The sequence below is a fragment of the Pongo pygmaeus genome, chromosome 3 (genome assembly GCF_028885625.2).
Source record: "Pongo pygmaeus isolate AG05252 chromosome 3, NHGRI_mPonPyg2-v2.0_pri, whole genome shotgun sequence".
In the NCBI taxonomy this organism is placed as follows: Eukaryota; Metazoa; Chordata; class Mammalia; order Primates; family Hominidae; genus Pongo; species Pongo pygmaeus.
This window is the reverse complement of record NC_072376.2, coordinates 163275568-163302144: the sequence shown is the minus strand read 5'-3', so window position 1 is coordinate 163302144 and position 26577 is coordinate 163275568. Positions and strand designations below refer to the sequence as shown.

The window sequence follows — 26577 nt, the reverse complement described above, 5'->3', positions numbered from 1 at the left end:
GTTGTTACAAGCCTGCAGGTTTCTCAAAATAGTTTGTTGGTTCCCTTGATGCTTTTTGAGAATAGAACCTTTATTAAATTATCTTCAGATTTTCATCTGATTATGTCTTCTGTTTCCTGCTAGGACCCTGACCGTACACTGAGTATATTAGTTATGGTTCAGGCTAAGCTGTTCTTTTGGATGTTTAAGCAACTGTATTTTGGAGTCTTACTATTTCTCATTCACATACTTAAGAATTATACACTTTTGATATGTTATATGTACCAGTTGAGTATCCCTTATCTGAAATGCTTGGGACCAGAAGTATTTCAGGTTTTGGATTTCCTTTACATTTTGGAATGTTTGCACTCTACTTATGGTTGAGCATCCCTAATTCAAAAATCTGAAATCTGAAATCCTTCAATAAGCATTTCCTTTTAGCATCATGTTGGTGATCAAAAAATTTCAGACTTTGGAGCATTTTGTATTTTGAATTTTTGGATTAGGTATGCCCAACCTGCAGTATCATTTATATCTCCTCATTTTTCTCTCATGTAACAGTACAGAGAGCAGGAGTCTGAAGCTGGAGAATGAATCTTCCAGCTGTAACATGTAACTCCCATCTCTGGGTTCAAGGTGGGTCTGCTTCATAGCCAGTAAGAAGAAGGAAAGGAACTATGCCCATTCCTTTTGAGATGAACAACTGGAAGTGGAACACATTACTTCTGTTTATATCTCATTAGCCATAACTTGAGCACATGGCCTCATAAGGTTATAAGGGAGACAAGGAAATGTGTCTCTGGCTAAGTGAAATTTTTATTATTAAAGAAAATGAGGAGTGGTAAGCAAATAAAAAACAGCAGTCTCTGCCACAATAGTTCATTCTCGTAGAGGGAGAAACGTTTCATCCATACATAAAAGGGAGAGTATTGGAAGTTTTCATGGAGTGTTTGTGGTAAAATCTAGATTTCAAGGAATTGAGTGAAGGAGTGAAAAGATTGCAAAGTGGGTGAACGTGGCTTTTGAGAAGTATGGTGTCTGTGAAAGAAGAGGTGATTCTGGGATGGTAATGGAGTTAAAGAATAAATGCTTTTTAGGTAGCAGAATCTGGAGCAGATAATAGTCTCAGAAAAGGAATATCTTAGAAAGGGAGAAACTGAAAACCAGTACATAGCATATTTTTAGATGGTATGAGGGCACTGAATTAATATAGAAAGTGGATAACACTTTCTACTCCAAACACAGGGAAAAGAGGAGAGGTAAGGTTGAAATATAAACATTATGCAATGGAGAAGAAAAAAATCAAGAAAAACTTAATGATGTCCTCATTTTGAAGTCAAAGGCCAGCCAGATACTCTTCTGAGAAGGAAAGTATGGCAGCTGTGTAACTGAGGGCAGCTACTGAAGGAAATATGATGTTAGTGAACTAGAAACACAAAAATACTCAGTGAGTATTTTGAGGTTCAGCTGAAGATAGCTTGGATTTATAGTAAAATTATTAGTATATGTTTTGATTTTTCTCCAACAAATTATGGCAGCCCATATGTAGAAGCCAGAAAATTAGATCATGGGATTCAGCAAGATTAGGGATTAACAAAGTAGGTATGGAGAGTAGTCAAGTTGATGAGTCTAGGTTACATCTTAAAAACCTAGTTGAAAATAACCACCATGAGGTTCAGTGTGGGTTGAAACAAGTAAAGCAGGTCTGAGAAAAATATGGACCAGGAGTTATATTAGTTGTTTGTTGCTATGTAATAAATTACTCAAAAATACAGCAGCTAGAACAACAATAAACATTTCTTTTTTTTTCTCATAGTCTCTTTGGGTCAGAAATTTGAGAGTGGCTTAGCTAGGTGGCTCTGGGTCATATTTTCTCTCTCTCTCTCTCTCTCACACACACACACACACACGAGATTGTAGTCAAGCTGTTTGCTGAGGCTACAATCATCTGAATGTATGAGGGTGGAATATCTACTTCCAAAATGTCTCGCATTGTTGACATGTTGGCAGGAGGCCTCAGTTCCACATGACACTCTCCATAGGATTGCTTGAGTATCCTCACCATATGGAGCGTTTCTCAGATCAAATGATTCAAAAGAGAGGAGAAGGGAAGCCACAATATCTTTTATGACTAGTCTTCGAACTCCCACTGTCACCTCTGCACTATCTTATTGCTTACACAGGTCAGCTGTATTTAGTACAGGAGATGAAAAGCATCAAGGGCCATCTTGGAGGCTGGCCATCACAGGAGGAGAACTAATATCTAGTAAGAACTTACTGTGTGCCAGGCATATAATTTAATAATAAGGATATTTTATAAGGAACATATTGTTTTTGCATTTAAATGAGGAATAAATTGAAGCTTTAAGAAGTTAAGTATTGCCCAAGATTTCGAAACCATTTTACCCAGGCTATGACTCCAGATCTTTTGGATATTTTTTCTTTTCCTTTCCTTTTTTTTTTTTTTTTTTTTTGGAGACGGGATCTTGCTCTGTCACCCAGGCTGGAGTGCACTGGCATGGTCTGGGCTCACAGCCTCCCTAGTAGCTGGAACTACAAGTGTGTGCCACCACATACAGCTAATTTTTGTAGAGAGGGCATTTCACCATGTTGCTCAGGCTGGTCTTGAACTCCTGGGCTCAAGTGATCCTCCCGCCTCGGCCTCTCAAAGTGCTGGGATTACAGGCATGCACCACCATGCCCAGCCAACATTTTCAATAATATTTTATACAGAAATAAAATATGGTGTAGTGGTTTGGTGCACCTACTTTGGAGACATAAAATTGTTTGAGAATTAATTGATATTATTTATAGAAATTATCACAGTACTCAAATAGTAAGCAAATACTTACTGGTTGTTTTTATTGTATTATCTTTATAATTTAAGAACTAAAAGGAGTCACAAGAAGTTAGCATAACGAGCATCTGACAGAAAAATTAACTGATAGAATAAGAGATAATGGTTCATGCAGACTTGAATCACATGGCTTATTAAATCAAAGGTACATTAATGCTTAAAAGTGGCTAAAATGAGTAGAAAAGGAAGGCTTCCAGAGAAGAAACATTAGATGAAATGCTGAAGCTATCAAGAATGATCACAGGGAATAGGACTATGAACCAAAGGCTGAAATAATTGAAGAAAATGAAATATGCTTCATAAAGGCAGTTCATAATTTAAGGATAATTTGAGGAAATATTTTTAGGATAGGAATATAGACAGCATTTAAAACTTTAAGCTTTGTGGTATCTTGAGTGTTAATTCATGTAAGTCACATTTTTACCTAACAAATATAGAAAATAGCATTATTTAATATTATATTTTTATAAAATAAGTTATATAATACTGCTTAAGCTTGCTTTATGTTCTCAGCTCTCTGCTTTCCATATACGTTTGGACATACTTGTTTTCCTGTGTCTCCATTAGACTGGAGTTCCTCCAGGGCAAGTATAGAATGCCTCATTTGTTTTTATCCCACAGGACATAGCCAGAGTACCCTGAACATAATAAGAGATATAAATATTAGATAAATTAGTAGCTTGCAGCCAGGCACGGTGGCTCGTGCCTGTAATGTGGCACTTTGGGAGACCGAGGCAGGCAGATCACCTGAGGTCAGGAGTTTGAGACCAGCCTGGCCAACATGGTGAAACCCCATCTCTACTAAAAATACAAAAATTAGCCAGGTGTGGTGGCGGGCGACTGTAATCCCAGCTACTCAGGAGGCTGAGGCAGGAGAATCGCTTGAACCCAGGAGACAGGGGTTGGAGTGAGCCGGGATCACGCCACTGCACTGCAGGCTGGGTGACAGAGTGAGACTCTGTCTCCAAAAAAAAAAAATAAATTAGTAGCTTGCAGCTAATGCTTCTCAACCTACTATGAAAAGGAGATAGATTATATTAATATTGATACTAGAACATGTTCATATAAGTGATATGAAAAGTGTGAGTTTAATTAATTAAATGTGTTAATTAATGCTTCTTTCTCTGTAGGCCGTGGCACATTTGGTAGGAATGAAGGGTTTGAGATCCTTCTTTTGGGTTCCATACTCCTTTCGCTTTAGAAAGTAGCAATTGAAACCCATAATATGTGCCAGCAGCTTTCTTAGGCATGAGATATTCTTTGGAAGACAAAGAAGAGGAGAAAAATATAAACATCATGTTTTTAAAAAATTATCAATTGTATTTTTTGGAGCAGTTTTAGTCTTGCAGAAAATTTGAGCAGAACCTTTAGAGAGTTCTCATATATACCTCTCACTATTCCTCATCTCAGTACACCATATTATTAACATCTTGCATTAGTGTGGTACACTTACTGTGTTATAACTGATGAGTCAATATCAATACATTATTATTAACTAAAGTCTATGGTTTATATTAGGGTTCACTTTTGTGTTAGACTTCTTGTAGGTTTTGACAAATGTATAGTACCATACAGAATAGTTTTACTGTCCTAAAAGTTCCTTATGCTCCACCTATTCATTCCCCCTTCCTCCTCCACTCCTGGCAACCACTGATCTTTTTATAGTCCCAATAGTTTTGCCTTTTCCAATGTATCATATAGTTGGAATCATATAGTATGTAACCTTTTCAGATTGGCTTCTTTCATTTAGTAACATGCATTTAAGATTCCTCTATGTCTTTGTGTGACTTGATAGCTCATTTCTTTTTATTTTGGAATAATATTCCATTGTATGGATGGATCATGGTTTGTTTATCCATTCATCTACTAAAATATATCTTGGTTGTTTCCAACTTTTGGCAATTGTGAATAAAACTTCTATAAGCATTTATGTGAAGGGTTTTGTGTGAGCATAAATTTTCCTCTCATTTGGGTAAGTACCAAAGAGTGCAACTGCTAGATCATATGGTAAGAGAATGTTTAGTTTTGTAAGAAACTGCCAAACTGTTTTCCACTCCACAAAACATTATTTCTTAATGTATTTGGTAAGTTTTAAGATAGAGTTATCACAATGGAGGCGTTGAGATAGAAGTATCATAGTTAAACCAGAAGAGGCTAGAAGTTGAGCAGTCATGAAGAAAGCACTGGGAGCCCTAAGGCACGTGTACAAGGCTGTCAAAAAGATCAAGAACATGTCAGCATCATAATTTGTAGCATGAGACTTGAAAGAAAAGTTCAAATGAATAATGGAGGACTCTTTAAAAAATGCTGCCTCACTAATGCTCTTATAAAGGCATGGAGGACAGTACTATATGGAGAAACACAGAGATCAACACCTTTGAATCAGGAAGCATTTCAGAAGAGGTAGACTCTAAAACATTTTACACATATTTCATTTATATTTTCTTTTTTATATATGTACAATACTTAGCAAAATCTATGTCAAAAAGTTTGATAGTTCTTTCAATCAATCTAAAGTTAAAATTCTGCATAAGTAAGCATTTTGTTATAATTATTTTGCAGCTCTTATATTTCTTAGCAGTACCTGAAACGAAGGTGTTTGGTCTAAAAAAAAAGTATATATTATTAGGCATCATATGTTTGTATGTGTTCAGTGGATCTCAGCCAAAGGTTGTTGAACCATTAGAGCCACCACAGCAATTTCTAAGCATTCTGAACATAGTACATTTACCTGTAAAAAGGCAACCTGGGTTAAATTCAACCTTCTTGTGCTTTCAGCTAAATTATATCAGGTTAGCACCACTGATTATCTCCTAATCAGAAGGTCTGGCAGATATATGCATCTTTGTGAGATGTATTTGATAACATTTGATTATTTGATAACGTTTTGCAAAACATGATGTCCATGGATAAGAGAAAGAATGAGATAGTTAAAAGACATCAAGATTATATTAAAAGGACCACCTTAATATGTAAAATTTTAATGACATCTTTTAAAAAAATTTTACACCTAGTCATACTTACTTTTGGGCCTGAAATTCACTAAGTCTTCAAACATCTATTTATCTACTAGGAATATTGAGTCTTTTAACCAGTGTTTAATTAATCTGACTCGAGGTTCATTTATTTTTAAAAAAGAAAGAAGGAAAGTAGCTGTTTGGGAAATCAGCTTCTGAGTCTCCAGTCCCTTATTCCCACAGTCCATACACCATCAGATATTTGAACACTCCAAACAGTTTAATCTGTTTTCAGGCTACGTGCCAGTGAAACCAAATATGGTACACAAAAAGACATCTATCCTGTTAACATGAGTGAGAGGAAGAGAACAATTAGATAATGCAGTAATGTCTTCAGATGTGTACAGAAGAAGCTCTTTTTAGAATATGTTTTTAAAATTACTTGACATCACCTTGTGTAAGTTAAACAGGATTTGGTTCTCAGTATTTTCTTCCTTTAGAGCTGTCTTTCCAAGAAGGATGATTAAGTGAAATATAAACATCCACATGAAAAGTGGACTGGTTTTTCAAACATTTTAGTGATTTGTTTTTTAAATAAACAACTGATCGTTGTTACCTTTAGTGAAGATACAGTATTCCTTAGATTGTTACATAACGAAAAGTAAATTTTTAATGTTTTTGTATATACATAGCCTGCAAATGCTTCAGTAATGATCTAACTTAGATGCTGTTTAAATTTAACTTTTGTTAGACTGTTAGCCAGTACTCTGTATGTGCTGTACAGAGTGATAGTGTGGTGCCATATGGTGGGTATAAAACAACCTTTCATTTTCTAAAAAATTGTAGTTTAATGGACAATTTTGCTTTATAGTATTTTTTTTTTTTTTCCTTTTTAAGGAGGTATCTGAGTTTTTAAATCTTGTGTTTAAGTAGTACCACTGATGGGAACATTTTATGGAGCTCAGAGAATGAACAGTAGTTTTCTCCGAAGGTAAACTGTGAATTGGGGGTATTATGAAGTGAGCACTGAAGTCTCGGAGAACTACAACAGCATAGCATATTGTGAAAATCTGGAACCGGCACCTTGAGAGAATGAGGATTAACCCCCTTGAGTTATTAATGGCTGACTTTGAAGGATCCCTCACTGTCCCTGTGTTGCTTTCGATCCTTTTTTATAGCACATGGTGGCCTTTTAAAAATACAGTAATATACTATTTCTTAGTCTGTGTCTTTTTAATATTACCATTTCTAAAGTTGCAGAAAATATCCAGAGATAGAGTTTAGAGATTATATTGACAATCTTAAATGTGTTTATGTTGCCTTTTTAAGATGCCATTTATTATCAGTATAAGGAGAATATTCTTCATAGAAGAATATGAACGAATTAGCTAAAACATTCGGATAGACATTTATCCCTTTCTTCATGCTTTTTATTGGAATGCATTACTAAAAGTAGCTTAGGGTATAAGCAAATTACTTCATTTTGATTCTAGATGCTGAGCTCCTAATAGCTTTTAAATTTATACAGTTTTTGTTTAGCTGTCAAAACATTTAATTATATCATGCCCAAAGGTGTAAAGCTGTCAAATAAATCCGAGTTTCAGCATAAACAATTGCTAAGTTACATGTGCTACTTACGCTGTAGTTGTTACTGGGCAGCTTGTGAACCTGTTTTTGGGGGAGGGGTGTGCCGAGGAACATTAACTCAGCAGGTACAGAACAACATTGGCCCAATGAATTGATGATTACTTGTAAAACAGCAGGCAGTAATGCCCCAAGTCTTTGTAATTCCTCTCTTTATAAAATAAAGCAGGCCAGAGAGTGTGGTGGATTCTTTGGCTCAATTTGCACTATAAGAATGCTGTCTTTTTGCAAAAATATGTATTCTTTCTTTCCTTACCTCCACCTTATTCTCTGGTTTCTCTTCAAAAACAGATGTACCCCATTTATATTTTACTTCTCCCTCATTCTAGAGTAAACGAAGTGCTGTAACTAATCAACAATTAATTATAAATTATAAGTTTAGTTTTCTAAAACACTTTTAAAGAAAGGAAAATTTTAAAAATTTTAATTAGCCTTAATATCTAGTTATTCTATAAATAAAATTTTTAGTATTTGATGACATTATTTGGAGGTAAATTTGTTAGCATAAATACTAATGCAGACTTCACTAATGCAAAATTCACTAAGAGGTAGGGGAGTAAAGTAAATTAGTTCTACTTTGAAGCTTTTATTTTCTTCCCCTTTCAAAATGAATGGGAAGGCCCTTGAGAGGCCCTTGAATGAAAGCTGCTTTTCATTAGTGCTACCAAATACCTACTTGAAAGAGTTGAGTTCTAACTGAACACCCACACAAGAGAAAGGGAAAGCTTCATTTTTCTACTGGAGGACCATCAGCTAAATAGCTCTTGGCTTCTCTTTTCCAATCAGGTGGTTTCACATCAGAGTTAATTACTCCAGTCATTTATTCTAATCACCCTCCTCTTATGGCTAGCTGCATTCTGTCATGGGGTGGCATCGTTTGAAGCCAGTTAAGTTTGAAAACCACTGCAGGGTACTTGAGGCTCATTAGTGAGGCCTATCCATGCCTGGCTTTGGATTTGCTCCCTGATTAACTCTGCATCTCTCGGCCTAGCTCCCTCCTCTCACTGTCCACCAGCCCCCACTCCTCCGTGCAGTCTCTCAAACAGGAATGTTTCAATTAACTCTTGCCATGCTGTTTGTCTTTTCACCTCATATTTAAGAAAAATTTAAATGCTTAGATTGCTTCTAATATATTTTGCTAGACTCTGACCTATAACTGCATCCTATGAGTTGAATTTAACTACAATGGTAGACATTCTACAAAAAGAGTTATATTTTTGAAGAACAAAGGAGGAAAATAGTAGCCTCAGAGTGAATACAGTTATGTCCTTTATTCAGTTCTCCTAATCTAATAAAGATAGTGATTCTAAGTCATATTTTATAGTATTCTAATATGTCTTACTGGCTATCATAGGGGTTGTCTGAAAGGCTTAAAAAAAATCTCAAAACCGCCTTATTCTTTGACACTGTTTTTTCTTATCAGTTATAGTATTTTAATTTAAAAGCATTTGTCAAATGGTACATTTAAGAGATATTAAAATCACAAAAACAAATAATGTTTGTGCTATACTTTTTTAAAATAAAAAAATCTAATCCATATTTTGAATAGTTTGAGCAGTGTTATTACATGGAAGTATTTAAGATATTTTCCAAATATTAACAGAAACGTAGAACCAATTGGGTAGTTACATGAAAATGTTTAAGTAGGAAATAACAGAAATTTTCTGTTCTTTCTGCATAGTAGTTTCATTTAAAGAAATCAAATAGTTCATGTGTCAAAACAAAATATAGAACTTAAAATACATGAAATCACTTTTTTTTTTTTTTTTTTTTGAGATAGCGTTTCACTCTTGTTGCCCAGGCTGGAGTGCAATGGTGGGATCTCAGCTCACCACAACCTCTGCCTCCCTGGTTCAAGAGATTGTCTTGCCTCAGCCTCTGGAGTAGCTGGGATTACAGGCATGCGTCACCACACCCAGCTAATTTTGTATTTTTAGTAAAGACGGGGTTTCTCCATGTTGGTCAGGCTGGTCTCGAACTCGACCTCAGGTGATCTGTCCATCTTGACCTCCCAAAATGTTGGGATTACAGGCGTGAGCCACCGTGCCTGGCCTAAAATCACATTTTCATAAGTTGCTAATGTCATGGACGTTTAGAAATTTGCAGAATAAACTCCTATTATTAACTATTCCTAAAATAGTTTTTTTGTTTAATGGATTGGTTATTTATTATAGAGTCTTTGGACTTAGCAACTAGTATATTGGTATCATTCTCTGTCTTGCTCTAAAGGCTGTTTATTTTTAAAATATCATAATGAGGCCGGGTGCAGTTGCTCACTCCTGTAATCCCATCTCTTTGGGAGGCCAAGGCAGGCAGATTGCTTGAGTTCAGGAGTTCGAGACCAGCCTGGGCAACATGGCGAAACTCTGTCTCTACAAAACATATAAAAATTTGCCAGGTATGGTGGCATGCTTGTAGTCCAGCTACTTGGGAGGCTGAAGCAAGATGATCACTTGAGCCCAGGAGGTCGAGGCTGCAGTGAGCTGTGTTCACACCACTGCACTCCAGCCAGAGTAACAAAGTGACACCCTGTTTCTCTTTCTCTCTCTCTCTCTCTCTCACACACACACACACACACTTTCTCTCTCTTTGTGTGTGTATATATTATATATATTTATGATATACATTTTTATATTTTATTATGATATAAAATATTATAGTGAATATATGGTTACATTAATGAAAAAGAGGCCTAGAATACAAATTTCTTATCCAGCTCAATAAATATTTATTGGGCATCTACTATATGCTCAGTTCCAAGAATACAGGTATAATCTATACCTTCTAGGAGCTTACATTCCAGTTAATAAAAGAGAAAAATAAGCTGTAATACAAGTTGAAAGTATTGGTTTTAAAAATGCATGTGTCAAAGCAAAAAACCAGTTGAAAGAACAGTAAAACCTATAAATAAAGCCTCCACATCAACATGGCACACCAGATTTAGTATATACTCAGCAATACTTATTACTAGTATTTCTAAATGATATATGTGAAACCAATTAAAAGTAATCCATGTTATGTAGTGGTTTCATATTTTTAGAGTTTTCATATTGCAGCTTTGGTTCAAAAGGATGTGTTGTGGTTACTATGGCTTTAGGAGTCAAAAATCTGGGTTCAGGTCACAACTCTGACATTTACTAGCTGTGACACCAGACAATTTGCTTAAGCATTCTTAGCTTCATTTGTAAAACAGTTTTTAAAAATGTGGTGCTTATAGGATTATTGTAAGGATTAAATAAAAAAATCCATGTAAAACATATAGCATAAAGCTGGGCACAGCATAAATACTCACTAAATGTTAAATGCTGCTGGTATTGTTATAGTGTGGTGGTGGTGATTTAGTTGGACAGTGCATTTCCCCCAAGTTGACCTCTAGATGCATTTTCTTTGCATAACATACTGACTTTCTTGAGCCTTTGTCAAGTGTATTAGGGATATCATTTGCATCTGTCTTCTGGATACTATTGAAGAAAAAATAAAACCTTGAAAGATGATACTTTAATATCCACTTCACTTTTTTTTCTTTCCCATGTAATCATTCTACCTCAAATTTGATTGTATGGTTAACAAACTGCAGACAGCTCATTTTGCAGTGGCTAGTAATCACAGAAATTTTTCACATTTTCTATAACTCTGCCAAACCAGCACTGTATCAACCAAGTAAAGTGGCTATGGTCAATTTCACGCTTCTTATACAATGCTTTAAGATCTAGTCCCTCAGCATAGACATTGAATTGTGGTACATCAGAAGAATTTCTTAAATGCCATTCATTCATTCAACAGACATGTATTAGGGGCCTACTGGATAATTAGATCTGTGATCACAAAATTGGAAGACTGTGACACCTGCCCTTTGGGGCTGCCATTATGAGAAGCAGACAGACATGACAGTAACTAATTAGAGAAATAGATTAAGTGATATAGTCATTCATTCTACAAATATTTTGTGAGTACCTACTACATACTGGTTATACAGCAGTGAGAAAGATGGTATATAGTACCTGCCCTTTTGGAATTTATTGTTTTGTAAGGGAAATAGATAATAAATAAAAAAGTAAACAAATAAATATATATATAACTTGTGATAATGTGTAATATAATAAATATACTTGTATATATACCATGAAGGAGTAGCAAGATTACCATGAAAGCATTTAACATTATGTGTAGAGAGAGACACAAAGAGAGAAAGAGAGAGAATAAATATATATTCTGGGACCAAAAGAGGAAATGCCTTGTTCTGTTTCTGGGGAAGGTTGAGGAAGGCTTAGCCAAGGAACCCACATGTAACCTTAGTCTTTGAGAATGAATAGGGGTTTGCCAGGCAGGGAGTAAGATGATGGAATGGACATTACAGATATAAGAAGCAGTGTGAACAAAGATATCAAGGTTATAGTACTGTACATGAGCTAAACTGTTTTTTGTTTTGTTTTGCTTTGTTTTTTGAGACAAGGTCTCGCTCTGTCGCCCAGGCCGGCATACAGTGGCACAATCACACCTCACTGCAGCCTCAACTGCTGAGGCTCAAGTGATCCTCCCACATGAGCCTCCCAAGTAGCTGGGACTACAAGCACTCTACCATGCCTTGCTATTTTTTATTTTTTATTTTTTATTTCTTTGTATTTTCAGTAGAGATGGGGATTCGTCATGTTGCCCAGGCTGCCAGGCTGCCAGGCTGATCTCGAACTCCTGGGTTCAAGTGATCCACCTACCTCAGCCTCCCAGTGTGCTGGGAATACAGGCATGAGCCACCGCATGCAGCCACATGAGCTAAACTTAATTCAGATGGTAGACTGAAGTACGTGTTTGAGAGAACTGTGGGTGGTGTGTATGGAAATATATGACTGGAGGCAGATTACATGATAAATCTTTAATGCCTTGTAAATAGTATGGACTTTTTTCTTTGGGGAGGTGGTGGCCAAAAGGAGTTCCTGGACCAGCAGCATCAATATCACCTGAGATCTTGTTATAAGGGCAAATTCTTGGACTCTGCCCCGATCTACTGAAACAGAGACTGTGGATTGGAGCCTGTTTTAACAAGTTCTCCAGCTAATTTTGGTGTGTGTTAAAGTTGGAGATCCACTGCTTTAGGGAAAGGAGAAAAGTTTTAAGGAGAACAGTGACTTGGCTAGGTTTTAGATAGCAGTTCATATGGAGGAGGGATTGAAGAGGGAAATTCTAGAGATAAAGAAACAGTTTGGGTACCGATAGAATAATTGAACAAAGAAATCATGAAGCATGATACCAAAGGTAGTCCCAGTGAAAGGAAAAGAAAGAATGACTTGGGAAGATATTTAGGAGGCTTATTGTCTGATAAAGTTTTGTAGGGAGAGGGGAAAGGAGAAGTGAAGATGACTGCCACATTTCTGAATTGGCTGACTAGATGAAGGACCTAGTCCCTCACCAGAAAGACAAGAAAAGGAGCAAGTGTCAGAGGAAATACTATTCATTTGGTTTTTGATATGTTAATTTTGAGTTATGTGAAGCACACCAAAAAAAGTAGTGGGATGGGCGAGGCGCGGTGGCTTATGCCTGTAATCCTAGCACTTCGGGAGGCCAAAGCAGGCAGATCATGAGGTCAGGAGATCGAGACCATCCTGGCTAACATGGTGAAACCCTGTCTCTACTAAAAAATACAAAAGATTAGCCAAGCATGGTGGCGGGTGCCTGTAGTCCCAGCTACTTAGGAAACTGAGGCAGGAGAATGGCGTGAACCCGGGAGGCGGAGCTTGCAGTGAGCCGAGATCACGCCACTGCACTCCAGCCTGGGAGATGGAGTGAGACTCCGTCTCAAAAAAAAAAAAAAAAAAAAGTGGTGTGATGGGTAGTTGGCATTTTGGATTTGAAGCTCCAAAGAGGTAGTAATTGTTGATTGAAGTAATTGAAGTGTGGCTCATCTAGCCTGGGTTATACCAGAGGCAGAGGGCCTGGGACTGAATCTTGAGGAGAATAAACACTGAAATGTTAGAGGAAAAAGACCCTATATTAAGAAAATGAATAGGAAAATCAGAAATGTAGAAAGAGAATCTGGAGAGAGAATGTCAAGCGAGATGAAGAAAGAGAAACAAACACCGTAATGCAGAGAGGTGAAATGAGAAAAGATGAGCATCCACTGGATTCAGACAGTTAGTAATCTTTGCAAAAACATTTTCAGTGGTGTGCCTGTAACAGAAAGAGGAGAAACTAGTTAAGAAGTGAAAGGGAAGTAAGGAAACATAAATAACAAATGTATTTAACTCTTGCAAGAAGTCTCTATTGTTGACCTCATATTGCGTATGTATTCATGGCTACTTAAAAATAATTTTAAAAGACTGACTCTATTAACTAATCATTATTCAATCGAAAATGCAGAAAGAATCAGACCCAAAATATTGGGAATCAGAGTGTTATTGTAGATGTTAAAAAATCTCTAGGAGTAGACAGAGACTCGTTATCTGCTACTAAAATGAAGTGTCTTTTATGAGTTTTGTGAATACATCCACATTACAGATGTCATATGTCTGACTTTCAGCAAAGATTATGTCCCCTATACTAAGTTGTGGTCTATGGCTATATGGTAATTCTTAAAGTACATAACTGATAGAGCTGAGTAGCCAAAATTTAAGAACTCTAACTAAGGACCTTTAAGGATGGAAAGTTTGTAGATTACAACATAGTTGGTAGAATTAGCCCTTTTACCTTTATTATTTAGAGGATAGTCATAATGCCGTCTTTCAGATGCTGCCACATTTCTTCAGAGATCTATAAGTGGCTGAAGAATATACACTGTAGGACATTATGTCTGTTTCACACTTGAAGATGTTATATTTCTGCTGTCATTTCCTAAGGTGTAGCCATTCTTCACGGCACTGAGAATTGTAATGGCCTCTTCAAAACTGCATTGAAGGTCATTTTAGTCTGGCAGTTACTTCGTACTTTGTAAGGTTTATCTTTATTTTCAGTAAGATAAGGTGTATTTTGAAAGTGTTAAGTATTGTTAACTCCTGCATTCTGTCTTGTATCAAAATCTGGATGCAGATTCAGTATTTGGAACTGAATAAAGCCTCACCTTCCAGTTGATAACCACTAGTCACATGTGGTTGTTGATCACTCGAAATGTGGCTAGTCTGATCAACATGTGCTGTCCATTGTAAGTGTAAAATATATACCAGATTTCTGAGATTTAATACAAAATAATTTCTATGTTGATTACATGTTGAAATGATATTTTGTATATTCTTGATAAAATATTACCATGTCATTAAAACAGTTTTACTGTTTTTTTTTTAAAACTTTTTAAAATGTGGCTACTATAGGCTGGTCATGGTGACTTAAGCCTGTAATCCCAGCAATTTGGAAGGCCAAGGCAGGAGGATTGCTTGAGCTCAGGAGTTCAAGACTGGCCTGGGCAATACAGCGAGACCCTGTCTCATTTTTTAAAAAAATATTTTTTATAAATTAAAAAAATGTGGCTACTAGAAAATTTTAAATTGCATATCTGGCATGGATATATTTCTGTTGGACAAAACTGGTATAAAATCCTTGGGGTGATTTTGTTACACAGAATTTTTTTGGCTTGTGCATTCTACTATTGAACATGAGTGTATTTTCTTTTTTCTTTTTTTTTTTTTTTTTTTTGAGACGGAATGTTGCTCTGTCACCCAGGCTGGAGTGCAGTGGTGTGATCTTGGCTCACTGCAACCTCCGCCTCCCGGATTCAAGAGATTCTCCTGCCTCAGCCTCCTGAGTAGCTGGGATTACAGATGCATGCCACCACGCCCAGCTGATTTTTTGTATTTTTAGTAGAGACGGGGTTTCACCATGTTGGCCAGGCTGGTCTTCAACTCCTAACCTCATGATCCACCCGCTTCGGCCTTCCAAAGTGCTGGGATTACAGGCGTGACCCACCGTGCCTGGTCAAACATATTTTAATACTTTAATAGGGTATAAACTTCCACTAAAATTCTCAGCCTTAGATCCAAAACAAAGGCTTAGGGTTAATTTCAAGTCTATAAAAGGAAGTCCAAAATATTAATACTAAGTTCAAAACTCAACTAATCTTCTACCATGTAAACAATTTCTCCTCTATTATGGTTAAGGTTCAAACTGATCACCCTAAATTCCTTTTTCTTCACCCCTCACACTGGTAATCAGTTGCTATAAGTAATAACTTATATCTTAAATCTTTCTGAACTCTGTCCCCTCTTCACTCCAGATGCTACTTTCTTGACTAAGGCTCCAACTACCTCTCACTTAGACTATGGTAGTAGTCTTAGAGCTGACCTTTTGCTCCCCTTTCCTTCTTCCAAAGGGATGTCTCATTTCAGTATCCCCAGAGTCTAGCACAAGACCAATAGTAACCACTCAATAAATATTTATTGAATGAGTAGATGAGAGAGATGGTAACATTAATAGAAAGTTGCAGAATGTATAATACTTTTAGTCCTATATAATATACAAGTATGCAATCGCATACACAATGTAAATGCAGATGTAATTTGATTCTCTGGCTGAACTTAATGCTTTATATTCAGCAACTTCTGCTTTTTTTTAATTCAAGTTTTTCTTTATTGGATATTCTTAGGAGTAATGACATAATAAATGTTCTACTTTGCCAAGGATTTTGATTTGCCAGTATAAGTTTATGGCAGTCAGTCCAGGGAATCATTGGTGCCATGCAGACAGCTCCTTGTTTTTGTCTGGAGTCCTCATGGGATTAAACTACATCTGGCAATAAGTAGAGATTCTGGTCTGGCCATCTTCAAAGGCAAGAGACTGCTAGTATTTATCAGATCTATATGGATAAGCAAATGGGAAGGGATTAAATTTTTTTATTTTGTTTTCCTTCCTTTTGTAACTGACTATATAATATAAAACCTACAGGAGTTCATACAGTAAATTAATACATTTTGTGATGGCTGCTGAAGAGGAAACCTATTCATTTTTCTATACCTAGGTGGATAATTGACCACTTTAGATTAATATTTTTATTACTTATATCTATGTTTATAACTAGTTTATCTTAGAAAACATAACAGCAATTTAAAGTCCTCAACATTAAGTTTCTAGGGATACTTTACTAATTTTTTAAAGAGTTGAACATCTAGTATACCTGTTTTAAACATTTAATGTCTATAAATATTACAGCATCATGTTTGGAATTTGGAAGTTTTTGATGCATATTTATCTATGTGAGAAAGTTTACCTTTGAGCCTGTTTTAAGGTAGGCTAGTCTACCTTCCAAGTAATGGCGAGCCTGCCTTTCATACAAGGTGTGTCCTTCTCCTTATATTCTTCACATTCTTAAGAGGTTATTAGTCCTGGGACTCAGTTTACCTGTTATTGAAGCATATTAGCTCTGCATTTAACTAACAAAATAAAATGGCTGCATTCCAGGTGCTTGTCATGAAGCACAATCTAGAACCTACCGTTCAAAGCCTCCCTAAGAGAAATAATATTTGTGCAAGATTATCTGAAGAATATGTGGTCTCCCCATTTGTCTATACTTTAAATCTATCTCAGGATTAACTCAGTCCCTCTGAGAGTTACATACCTGGATTCCATCATATTGCCAAGGGAGGAATTTCTTATCTCAGGAATAGAAATAATGTGTTTTTCCAGGCCATCTGGTTTGTTTTTACATTATGGTCATTTTTGTCTTCTGTAATTGTTCGTGTTTCTTTCTTTATGTTGCCTGCTAGAAAGCTTAGCAGCAAATACATGGCTCACCATATATAGATTTGTTAAAACAAGTATTTGAAATTTCATGGCATAGTTTTTATATGATATCTCCTTTTAAATTTTGCATTGCCTCACTTCTCTTTTGTTAAATGTATCTTGCTGCATATATATCACTGTAAGCTCTATGAATTATTTTCTGAACAAAGGCTTGCAAAATGCAAACACATAAAAGAAATAGGTATAATTTTTCCCCATCCATTTTTACTAAACTAAAGGTTTTTTTTTAAAAAAAAAAAGCTCAATATCCCTATGTGTGTGATACTATAATTAGTTTAGCATATCTGTATGTTGTGAATTCCTAGATTTTAGATGAAAAGTGGCCTAAGGTTGAAATGTTAATCAAATGTTTTAATGTTCTGTAGTTCTAAAGAATATAGTTGGATAAAATGTCAGTATATAGGAGTGTTTTAAACATTTTTTAAAAATCATCTCTCTGTAAAGGAAGGTAATTGTACAAGTTTGTCTAATCCTTTTGATCTTGGCACACAGCAATACAGACTTCAGTTGAGATTAAAACTATGAATTTCAAAGGAAACATGGCCTTCAGTGTATAAAATATATAACAGCTGGTTGACTAGTCCATTTAAAACTACACAATAACAATCGTAGACAGAATGATTCTCCTGCCAAAAGATGCACGAGTGCTTGATGGTTATATCAAGATACAATACTAACTCACGCTTTTCTTTAGTAATGATATAAATGTAGAAATGAACTGTGTACTGCTGGCTCAAAATATCTCTTCTGCCCAACAGTTCAAGGGCAGTTTAGAAGTACAGAACCCCTTTTAGTGATTTCTCTATCTGCTTTTCAGGCTGAACTTCAGTATGTTGTTGACTAAATTTCATTTTTTAAAACTGTCTGATACAATTTTTATTCTTAGCATCCCACAGTTTTTTCCCTAAATCTTTGATCCTCCATTTTTACCTTCTTGGGCTTCATGACTTTATTGATCTTAATGTCACAATTTCACACATATTTTTAAGCTCTCAAAATTAAACTTTTCTTTGTAAATAGTATAAAGCTTGTTTCACATTATATTATATATGTATATTAAGGTAAATAGCTGAACTCTGAAGCATTGTGATTTTATATATAATCAGTGTGGAGGAAATTGATGCTCATATTAATGGATTTTAGTTTATTAAATATTTCCATTGTGTTTTACCTGAAGATGTAATCTTTAAATTAGTGAAATTGATGCATTTTTTTTTTTTTTGGAAAAATGAGGATTGATGTGAATTTGTCACTTCTGGCAAGTCACATTTAGAAAACATATTTGTATTCTGAATTTATATCCATCCAATATGAAAAAATGTTAATTTTCTGTGACCTTTGTTAGAAAATTTTGATACAACATAGTTAACAGCAAATTTTCTTTTATTTTCTTTAGATTTATTTCAAATAAGGAAACTTACCTATAGATAAAATTGAAATTTGCTAAAGTCACTCAGATTCACTGCAAATTCAGAGCCAGCATTTAAGGAGTTAATGCATCTTATTAGGGGGACAGGAAATCTGGCAACTATTGCAGAAACTAGATCTAATGGTGCACACAAACAATTTGTCAGTCTTCTTAAACGTGAATAGCTTTCCGCAAAGTGGCTGCTCTTGCTTTGTTTGAACAGGCTAAACTTTTCCTTTTTGGACTTTACATCTTAGAAGTGAAATGTGATCCACATATTCAATCAAAATCATTTAATTCAAAGCATATTTTGATTGGAACAAAGTTGACATGGAAAGAAACTCTAGAATAAAAAAGTTGAAAGGACTTTATATCATATATTTAGCAGGAAAATTTGAAACAGTTCTAATTAGGCTGAAAAAAACAGCTTTCTTCAATGTAAATTACAAAGGTCATATATCAATGTTAAGGAAACATTACCACTAGTGTTTGAAATCCAGCACATGCAAACATAACAGACCAGTTCATTTTAAATCTCTGTGTGTGTATGTGTTTGTATAGGAAGAAGGCCGTATTACATGGATTTAAAATGAAAAATACTTAAAATTCCAAGTTTATAACTTTGTATATTACTGCCTTGCCAATCTAAATGTCAGTTCCTTTAAAACATATTGTTATCTATGTTCAAATGAATTAAGACTCTTAATTATAAGTACAATTAAAATTTTACAAAATGGATGTTTCGTTCATTAAAAATATGATTAAATACATCTTATAAGTAAATGTATTTTAAGTCAGGAGGGTTAATCAGTGATTTTCATTTTCTCATTTGAAACTTACAGCTATGGCATTTTGTATCTCGGAACCTTTGTACCTTGGGCCTTCTAGAAGCTTGGGAGTGGAAGTAGTGGTACAGGTGTGCAGAAATGTATATCTGGGCTGCCTAGGCCTATTCTCTCTGGTTATAAAAAGTTTATAAAGAATATTTGATCTTTTTATTTAACTTTTTATAAAAATCATTTATCTCATAGATATTGCTAGTTTTTATTTAGTTTCTTTTTTTAATGGAGTGGTATGAGAATGTTTAGCCAAAGAATAAGTAAATATTAGCATTGAGCTGGGAATGACAAGTATGAGAAACATAAATAATAAACAAATAAGGTTTCTTGGTCTTGAGGTAAACAATTATCTAATAATTTCCTTTGTTGATTGAAATTGGTTTTCTTGATTTTTACACTGGCAAAAATTTGGTTTTTTGAAAATAAAAGGAAATTACTAGTGTATCACTAATGCATGTGTAGATTAAATACATAGTTAATGCCTTTTAGTTTAGAATTTTTATTCTCAAATAGCTTAGAGTTTCTTGGAAAAAGCTATTTCTATATGTTATCACGTTTTTTGACTCTGCTATAGAAAATAAGAATAATTTTATATAACGCTTTTTATAAAGAAATAATCTATTTCTTAAGTGAGTTAGTTTCAGGAAAGCATAGATTGTGTTCTTTCAGTGAGATTTGCTAAACATGCACACAGGCACACACATATATATATACACACACACATATATTGTAATTATTTCTGACACAGGGTTATACAAACCTCCTATTTATGAATAATTTACTATTATCTTTATAATATTAAAACTTTAATTTGTTGATATTCTGCATGCAGAACAAACAAATGAAAGTTAGTAATAAGTGTATTTGACATCTGTATACTGTACTTTTTAGCATATCTGAAATCTTTTACTCTGCCTAATAGATCTCATTAAAAAAAAATAGATATTAGCGCCAAGACAGTTTGTCAACACTAATATGAGTCCCCCTGGATTGGATTGACAATTCGTGTGAGGCTTCATATGATAGTCTTTTCATAGTCTTATCTGATCCTTAACAATTGGACATTAGTCACTGATTTATTTTATAATAACTCAGATGAGTTGAATATTATTGTATTGTGTTGGACATTTTAGTGGATTTTCTTTTTTACAAATTTTACTCAGAGCACACATTGGATGTAAATGATGTATGCAGCCTGCTAGGGGAGTACTAACAATTGATTGGTTAGATTTGAGAGCAGCATGGGAAGAATGTTACTATCCCCTAGCTGCAAACCATATTTAACTCCAAGCTTAATGAGGACTGTCGGTTTTGAAGGCTTTGAAAAATCTCAAATGCTTAGCATTCCACTGGCATTTTTCATTTTTTTGTAACTAAAAATGTAGATCGAAATGAGAATTTTCTATATATGAAGAATTTTTTTAAAAAATCTTAATATATAAAAAAGCTATTTTAATATAGGTTTAATGATTTATGTTTTTAAATCTTAAAAATGGGAGTTATAAAAGGCAACCTCAGGGTATTCCATTTTGAATTACATTCTGTTTGTATTTTTTCCCTTAATTTCTTCCTGCCTGTCCTTCTCTCTCCCCTCAAGTCTTAAGTGCATTACCTACTTTTGGTTAGGCAGTTGTCATTCACTGATAGCAAAAGGATGTTAAAGTTCTGAACTGACTTTGTACTGAAATGACTTTGAAACTTCTTGGAATTCTCTTATACTTACCACATTGTTCTTTTAGGTCCCTTTTTAAAGCTTTGGTATATTGCAAGACATGCTTGAAGCTGACTAATGGAATTTTTAGTTGAGTGTTTGAGAAATTATTTGAAGTTTATTCATGAAGGTAATGTGTTTATCAGCTTCTGGAAGTGATTTTGCCAATAGTTCCGCGAATTACTGGTCAACTCCTTAAGGACTGACCTATGACAATGTAAGGTGAGGTCTGAACCATGGCATTGTGGTGATCTCTGCATGTGTGTTTGCAGCATGATATGAGCACACAGTAGCTTTCCTTTCAGCATTTTTGCTTAAAATTCTGATGCAGTATCAAGATGTAAAGCTTTAAGCATCGAAATCTAACCAACTTTACCATTTTGAGTGTGCATAAAGAAGTAGTCAACCGTAAGGAAAATTAAACAGTTCTTTGTTTGGTGACACATAAAATAAAATTGCCCTAGTTATTGAGAAAATTCATTTGTACTTTGTCATTTGCTGAGCCTTCTAGAATTTTATGGTCTCAAATCACAACACCATGGACACTCAGGAGACTCCTGACTGTTTTATCTTATTAAACAATTTTGAAATCATTAATTTTTAATTAGCTTGGATGCAGGGTTTTTTTATTGTTTCAATAGTGTGTGTATATGAACTACACGTTTTTTATTTAAACTACTGGCGAGAGTACTATTTACGTAAATAAGTATAGGTTCTTTCTAAGAGTATATACTGTGAGTTTGCTTCATAGAGTAATATTTTTTGTAAACTCAGAGATATTATATGCTAATCTATTATAGTAGAGCTTTTCGGCAGTTTATGAACTCAGATTTCGAACAGCCACCAAAAAGGATGTAAGCGCGAAGATATGTATAGGTCCTTCCCTGATTGAAAGTTCTAATTAAGTGAATTGGAGAAAATTAACTGAAATTAGCTGTCAGAAAGTCACATTTAAATGAGTGATGAGCTAGTCTGGCAGTAAACATTTAAATGATATAAATTGCTATTTAAGTGTATGGTTTAATGTTTGTCATGCATTAATGTGACATGAGACTGCAGTGACAATCAAGCAGCTTGCTCTAATTTGAACATATTTAGGGCTTTTGTGTAGAGTGCACTGCACACAAATTAAGACAATTGCTGTTTTTATGTGTCATTGTAAATGTGCCTACCCCATACCCCCATCCCTACCCAAGGTCTAAGTTAATGAAACCAACGTATCATTTCTGTGTGTAACTTGCATTAGTAGTTCATAGATTTTTTTCAAATTTATGTACTTAAAATAGGCATTTACTTAAAGTTATCACAAGCTTCTCTCTTCTTATTTCAAGTAAAATATGAAGCAGTTTTGTGCTCTCATATCTGTTTAATAAATTTGTAAAAGCATTTTAGAAGAGATGTCTAAAACAGTAACTTTCTCAATTGAAGCTAGCTAAATATTTTTAAGGCATATTTCATTTAAGGTATACTTAGGGATGTGAGAATTGTGTAGAGTTTTGTTTACAAAATTATATTTTCAGTTTTATATTTGTGATATATCATAAAACTATGTTAAATATTAAAGGAATTTTTTTTGTATTTAGCTATAAACATTTCTTTTTCATAGGCACTTATTTTAATAAAGCATATCTTTACACAAGTGTCCACATGTAAAGGAATAGGAACGTCTTTTGTCACAAGATGGTTTATATCTCATTGGTTACTTGCTATACAAGTTGTTCAGTTTTGTTTTAAAACCAACAGATCTCTTATAACATAGCAGCAAGCCATACTGAAAATACATCACAATCATAGACTTACTACTCTAAAAATAAGAATCAATTTCAATGAGATACATTACCAGATATAAGTTGGTACAGCAGTCTCCTCCTTATCCACAGTTTTGCTTTCCAGAATTCCAGTTACCTGTGTTTAACCAAGATCTGAAAATGTGTGAGTACAGTACAATCAGATACTTTGAGGTAGAGACAGAGACCACATTTACATAACATTTATTACGGTATATATTTTTTACAGTATATCATTATTGTTCAATTTTGGTGTTATTGTTGTTTATCTCTTACTGTGCCTGATTTATAAATTAAACTGTATCATAGGTATTTATGTATAGGAAAAAACATAGTACATATAGGTATAGGGTTTGGTTCTATTCATAGATTCAGGCATCTACTGGGGGTCTTGGAACATACCCCTGTGGATGAGGGGCGATTACTGTATAGTTGGTTTTTTTTTTGTTTTGTTGTTGTTGTTGTTGTTGTTGTTTTGAGACAGAGTCTCACTCTGTCACCCAGGCTGGAGTGCAGTGGTGGGATCTTGGCTCACTGCAACCTACACCTCCCAGGTTCAAGCGATTCTCCTGCCTCAGCTCCCAAGTAGCTGGGACTACATGTGGGCACCAGCATGCCCAGATAATTTTTTTGTATTTTTAGTAGAGACAAGGTTTCACCATGTTGGCCATGATGGTCTCAATCTCCTGACCTCGTGATCTGCCCACCTCAGCCTCCCAGAGTGCTGGGATTACAGGCATGAGCCACCGTGCCCGGCCTACTGTATACTTTTAATTAAGCTTCAGAGTTTATGTTTGAAAACTCTTTGATTTTAATATAATTATTTATTGTTAAACTAATCCATAATGCTAAACTTTGATGTTGGAATGATTTTGAACAATATTAAATAATATAAAGATGGATACTTTCCTAAAAAATGTCTTTAGTTTTTAAAACTCTTTAGTATTTATAACGTTATTAAATTCACCAAACATTATTGGCATCTATTATGTTTTAGGCACAACGCTTGTAACTGGGAATATAATGATGGATAGGAAATGGATCTTGTGCCTAGCATCTCAACCAAATACTTGATTGTGTTCATTCGTTATTTATTGGACACTATTATGTTAATAGCATCAAATATTTGGTCAGGTTTGATATTAATACCTAGAATAAAAATTCAGTAATTATAAGTATCCCCCACAAAATCTAATTTGTTAGCATAAGAACTCAATCAACATAACTAAATAATTTGGTTACAGATGTTGAAATAAACTAGAAAATATTTTAATTCTAGAAAAATAATAAATATTTCAAGTGGATGGTAAATTTTTAACATTTTCACATTTAGTTTCCCAAAATAGTCTTTGCCTTGTATGGCCTCCTTTGTTTGAAGCATAAATCGAGTACCTGTCAGGCTCTGAGTTACAGATGTGACCAAGATAGGCCCAGTCCTGGTCTTCAGTGCTGTCGGTACGGTAGAAGAATACTGAAACTTACACATTTATTATAATTAATTATGCCAAGTGCCGGAAAGCCTCTAATTATAAACAAAGGAGGACAGATTCTGTTAGAAACTAGGACATCAGATAAGTTTCTTTCTTTTTTTTTGAGACGGAGTTTCGCTCTTTTCCAGGCTGGAGTGAAGTGGCGTGATCTCGGCTCATTGCAACCTCCGCCTCCCAGGTTCAAGCGATTCTTCTGCCTCAGCCTCCTGAATAGCTGGGATTACAGGCACAGGCCACCACACCCAGCTAATTTTTGTATTTTTAGTAGAGACCAGGTTTCGTCATGTTGGCCAAGCTGGTCTCAAACTCCTGACCTCATGGACTGCCCACCTTGGCCTCCCAAAGTGCTGGGATTACAGGCGTAAGCCGCCGCTCCTGGCCACAAGTTCTGTTTTTTAAAAATCTTTGTTCACAGTAAAGTTAGTGTTAAACTTTACTGCTTGCTCTAAATGTCTCTCTATATTTTTAAAAAGGAATTCAGCATAGTAATACAATGTATACCTTTTTTCAGGCCCTGGAGAGTGAATTTGTTTCCTGCCAGCTTCACCAATGGATTGATCTCATTTTTGGCTATAAACAGCAAGGACCAGAAGCTGTCCGAGCCCTCAATGTGTTCTATTACTTGACCTATGAAGGAGCTGTCAATCTGAATTCAATAACTGATCCTGTGTTGAGAGAGGTAAGTTACCTGAATTGGGAAAGCAACTTATAGTCAGGTATATTTAAACTAGAAGGAGCTAGAGGACACCTCCCCCATCCTTTGATTTTACTGATGAAGAAAGTGAAACTAGATGTAAAGTGCCTTAAGCAGAATAATCTATCAGTGATCTAGCAAGAACTTGAACCCAGAGGTTCCTTCCAGCAAAATGTTTGACCCAATATAAGATGATGGCTTTTTCTATTTGAATCTGTTAAGGTATCAATAATCTTATTTATAATTTTATATAACTTTGGAGGTTACTCACATTATTTTTGTAGGAAAATAGTAATAATTCATTAAAGAGATATGATTATGAGCATAAATTTATTGAAATGTGATAAAACACATATTTATATGTAATACCTAAGAACATATATAACCACATAGAAGTTAATGGGGGGGTTGAAGTCCAAATCTTTCCTATGTGATCAAATTGTTGTTAGATGTTATTGAACTTGTTTTATTCTTGTCATTTATTTTCTCAAGTAAAACACTTAAAACATGGTTTTGGCAAATGCAGCACTCACCAAAAAGTCTGTAGAAGACCTTACTTTTTTTAGTATTTCTAATCTAATTATGCGTCCTTCTAATTCCAATATACTTCATATGAAAAATTATAGAATTGAACGATACAACCTTAATCTGTACAATTTTAGAACACAACTGCATTTAGGAAACCAGGAGCTTTTATTCACAGGGCAAGTTATATATCATTTTGAAGGGAACATTATTTGTAATGTGTGAGATTTGTCATTTTTCCCTAGCACTTGATGCATTCTTTTATAGTTCTACTAAGATCTGATCATGCGGAAGGTATGTAAGTACATATTTAAATAAATTGGCATATTACCACCTGGCTTATGTGCTAGATAAGTTAGTATACACACAAAAGCACTGTGTACTAGATGTACACTTGCATTAAATTGCCCAAGTTTTAAATTGCTACGTTTCAGTTTTAAAAACTGTAGTGGCAGAGAATTGGGTTACATCAACTCTTAAAGACTCTTCCAGTTGTTCAGTTTTTTGAAAATACTCCTTCTGGGGGTATTTTATTTGATCAGAGCGTCAATTGACTGTATGACACAGAATATACTTAGGATTCCATAAAGGTATTGAGGTGAGAGCAACATATAGGCAGTGTTACAAAACACTGCATAATTTTATTGTTGGGATAAAATAGCATAGGCCTATTTACTTTCTTTTTTTTGTTCATTTTGGCAATATTTGAACAGTAATACTTTATTCTGTTAAATGCCCATAATTCTTCAACAAATATACCAGCCATTTTTGTTTTCTCCTGTTATCCTGTAGTAATTATCCATATCTCTACATAGCTGATATATAACTGAATTCGCACTGTATAATTGATTTTATAATCTCTTAAAAAGAGATTGGTTGTATTTAATATACCAGCATATTGTTTTTTGTACCAGCATAAATTGGTTGTACTTACTATGCTAGTATATATTTTTTGTGTCACTATATGCA

The 26577-nt window shown here is 34.8% G+C and overlaps 1 protein-coding gene across 5 annotated transcripts in view; it reads left to right on the top strand.

Annotated features, from left to right (window-relative positions):
• Positions 1–26577, top strand: part of LRBA (LPS responsive beige-like anchor protein) — a 764782-nt gene that overhangs the window by 655369 nt on the left and 82836 nt on the right. For all 5 annotated transcript variants that reach the window (XM_054484859.2, XM_054484861.2, XM_054484860.2 and 2 more), the window contains one exon: positions 24901–25068. In XM_054484859.2, the coding sequence (XP_054340834.1) occupies positions 24901–25068 (168 nt within the window). The remainder of the gene's footprint in view (positions 1–24900; positions 25069–26577) is intronic.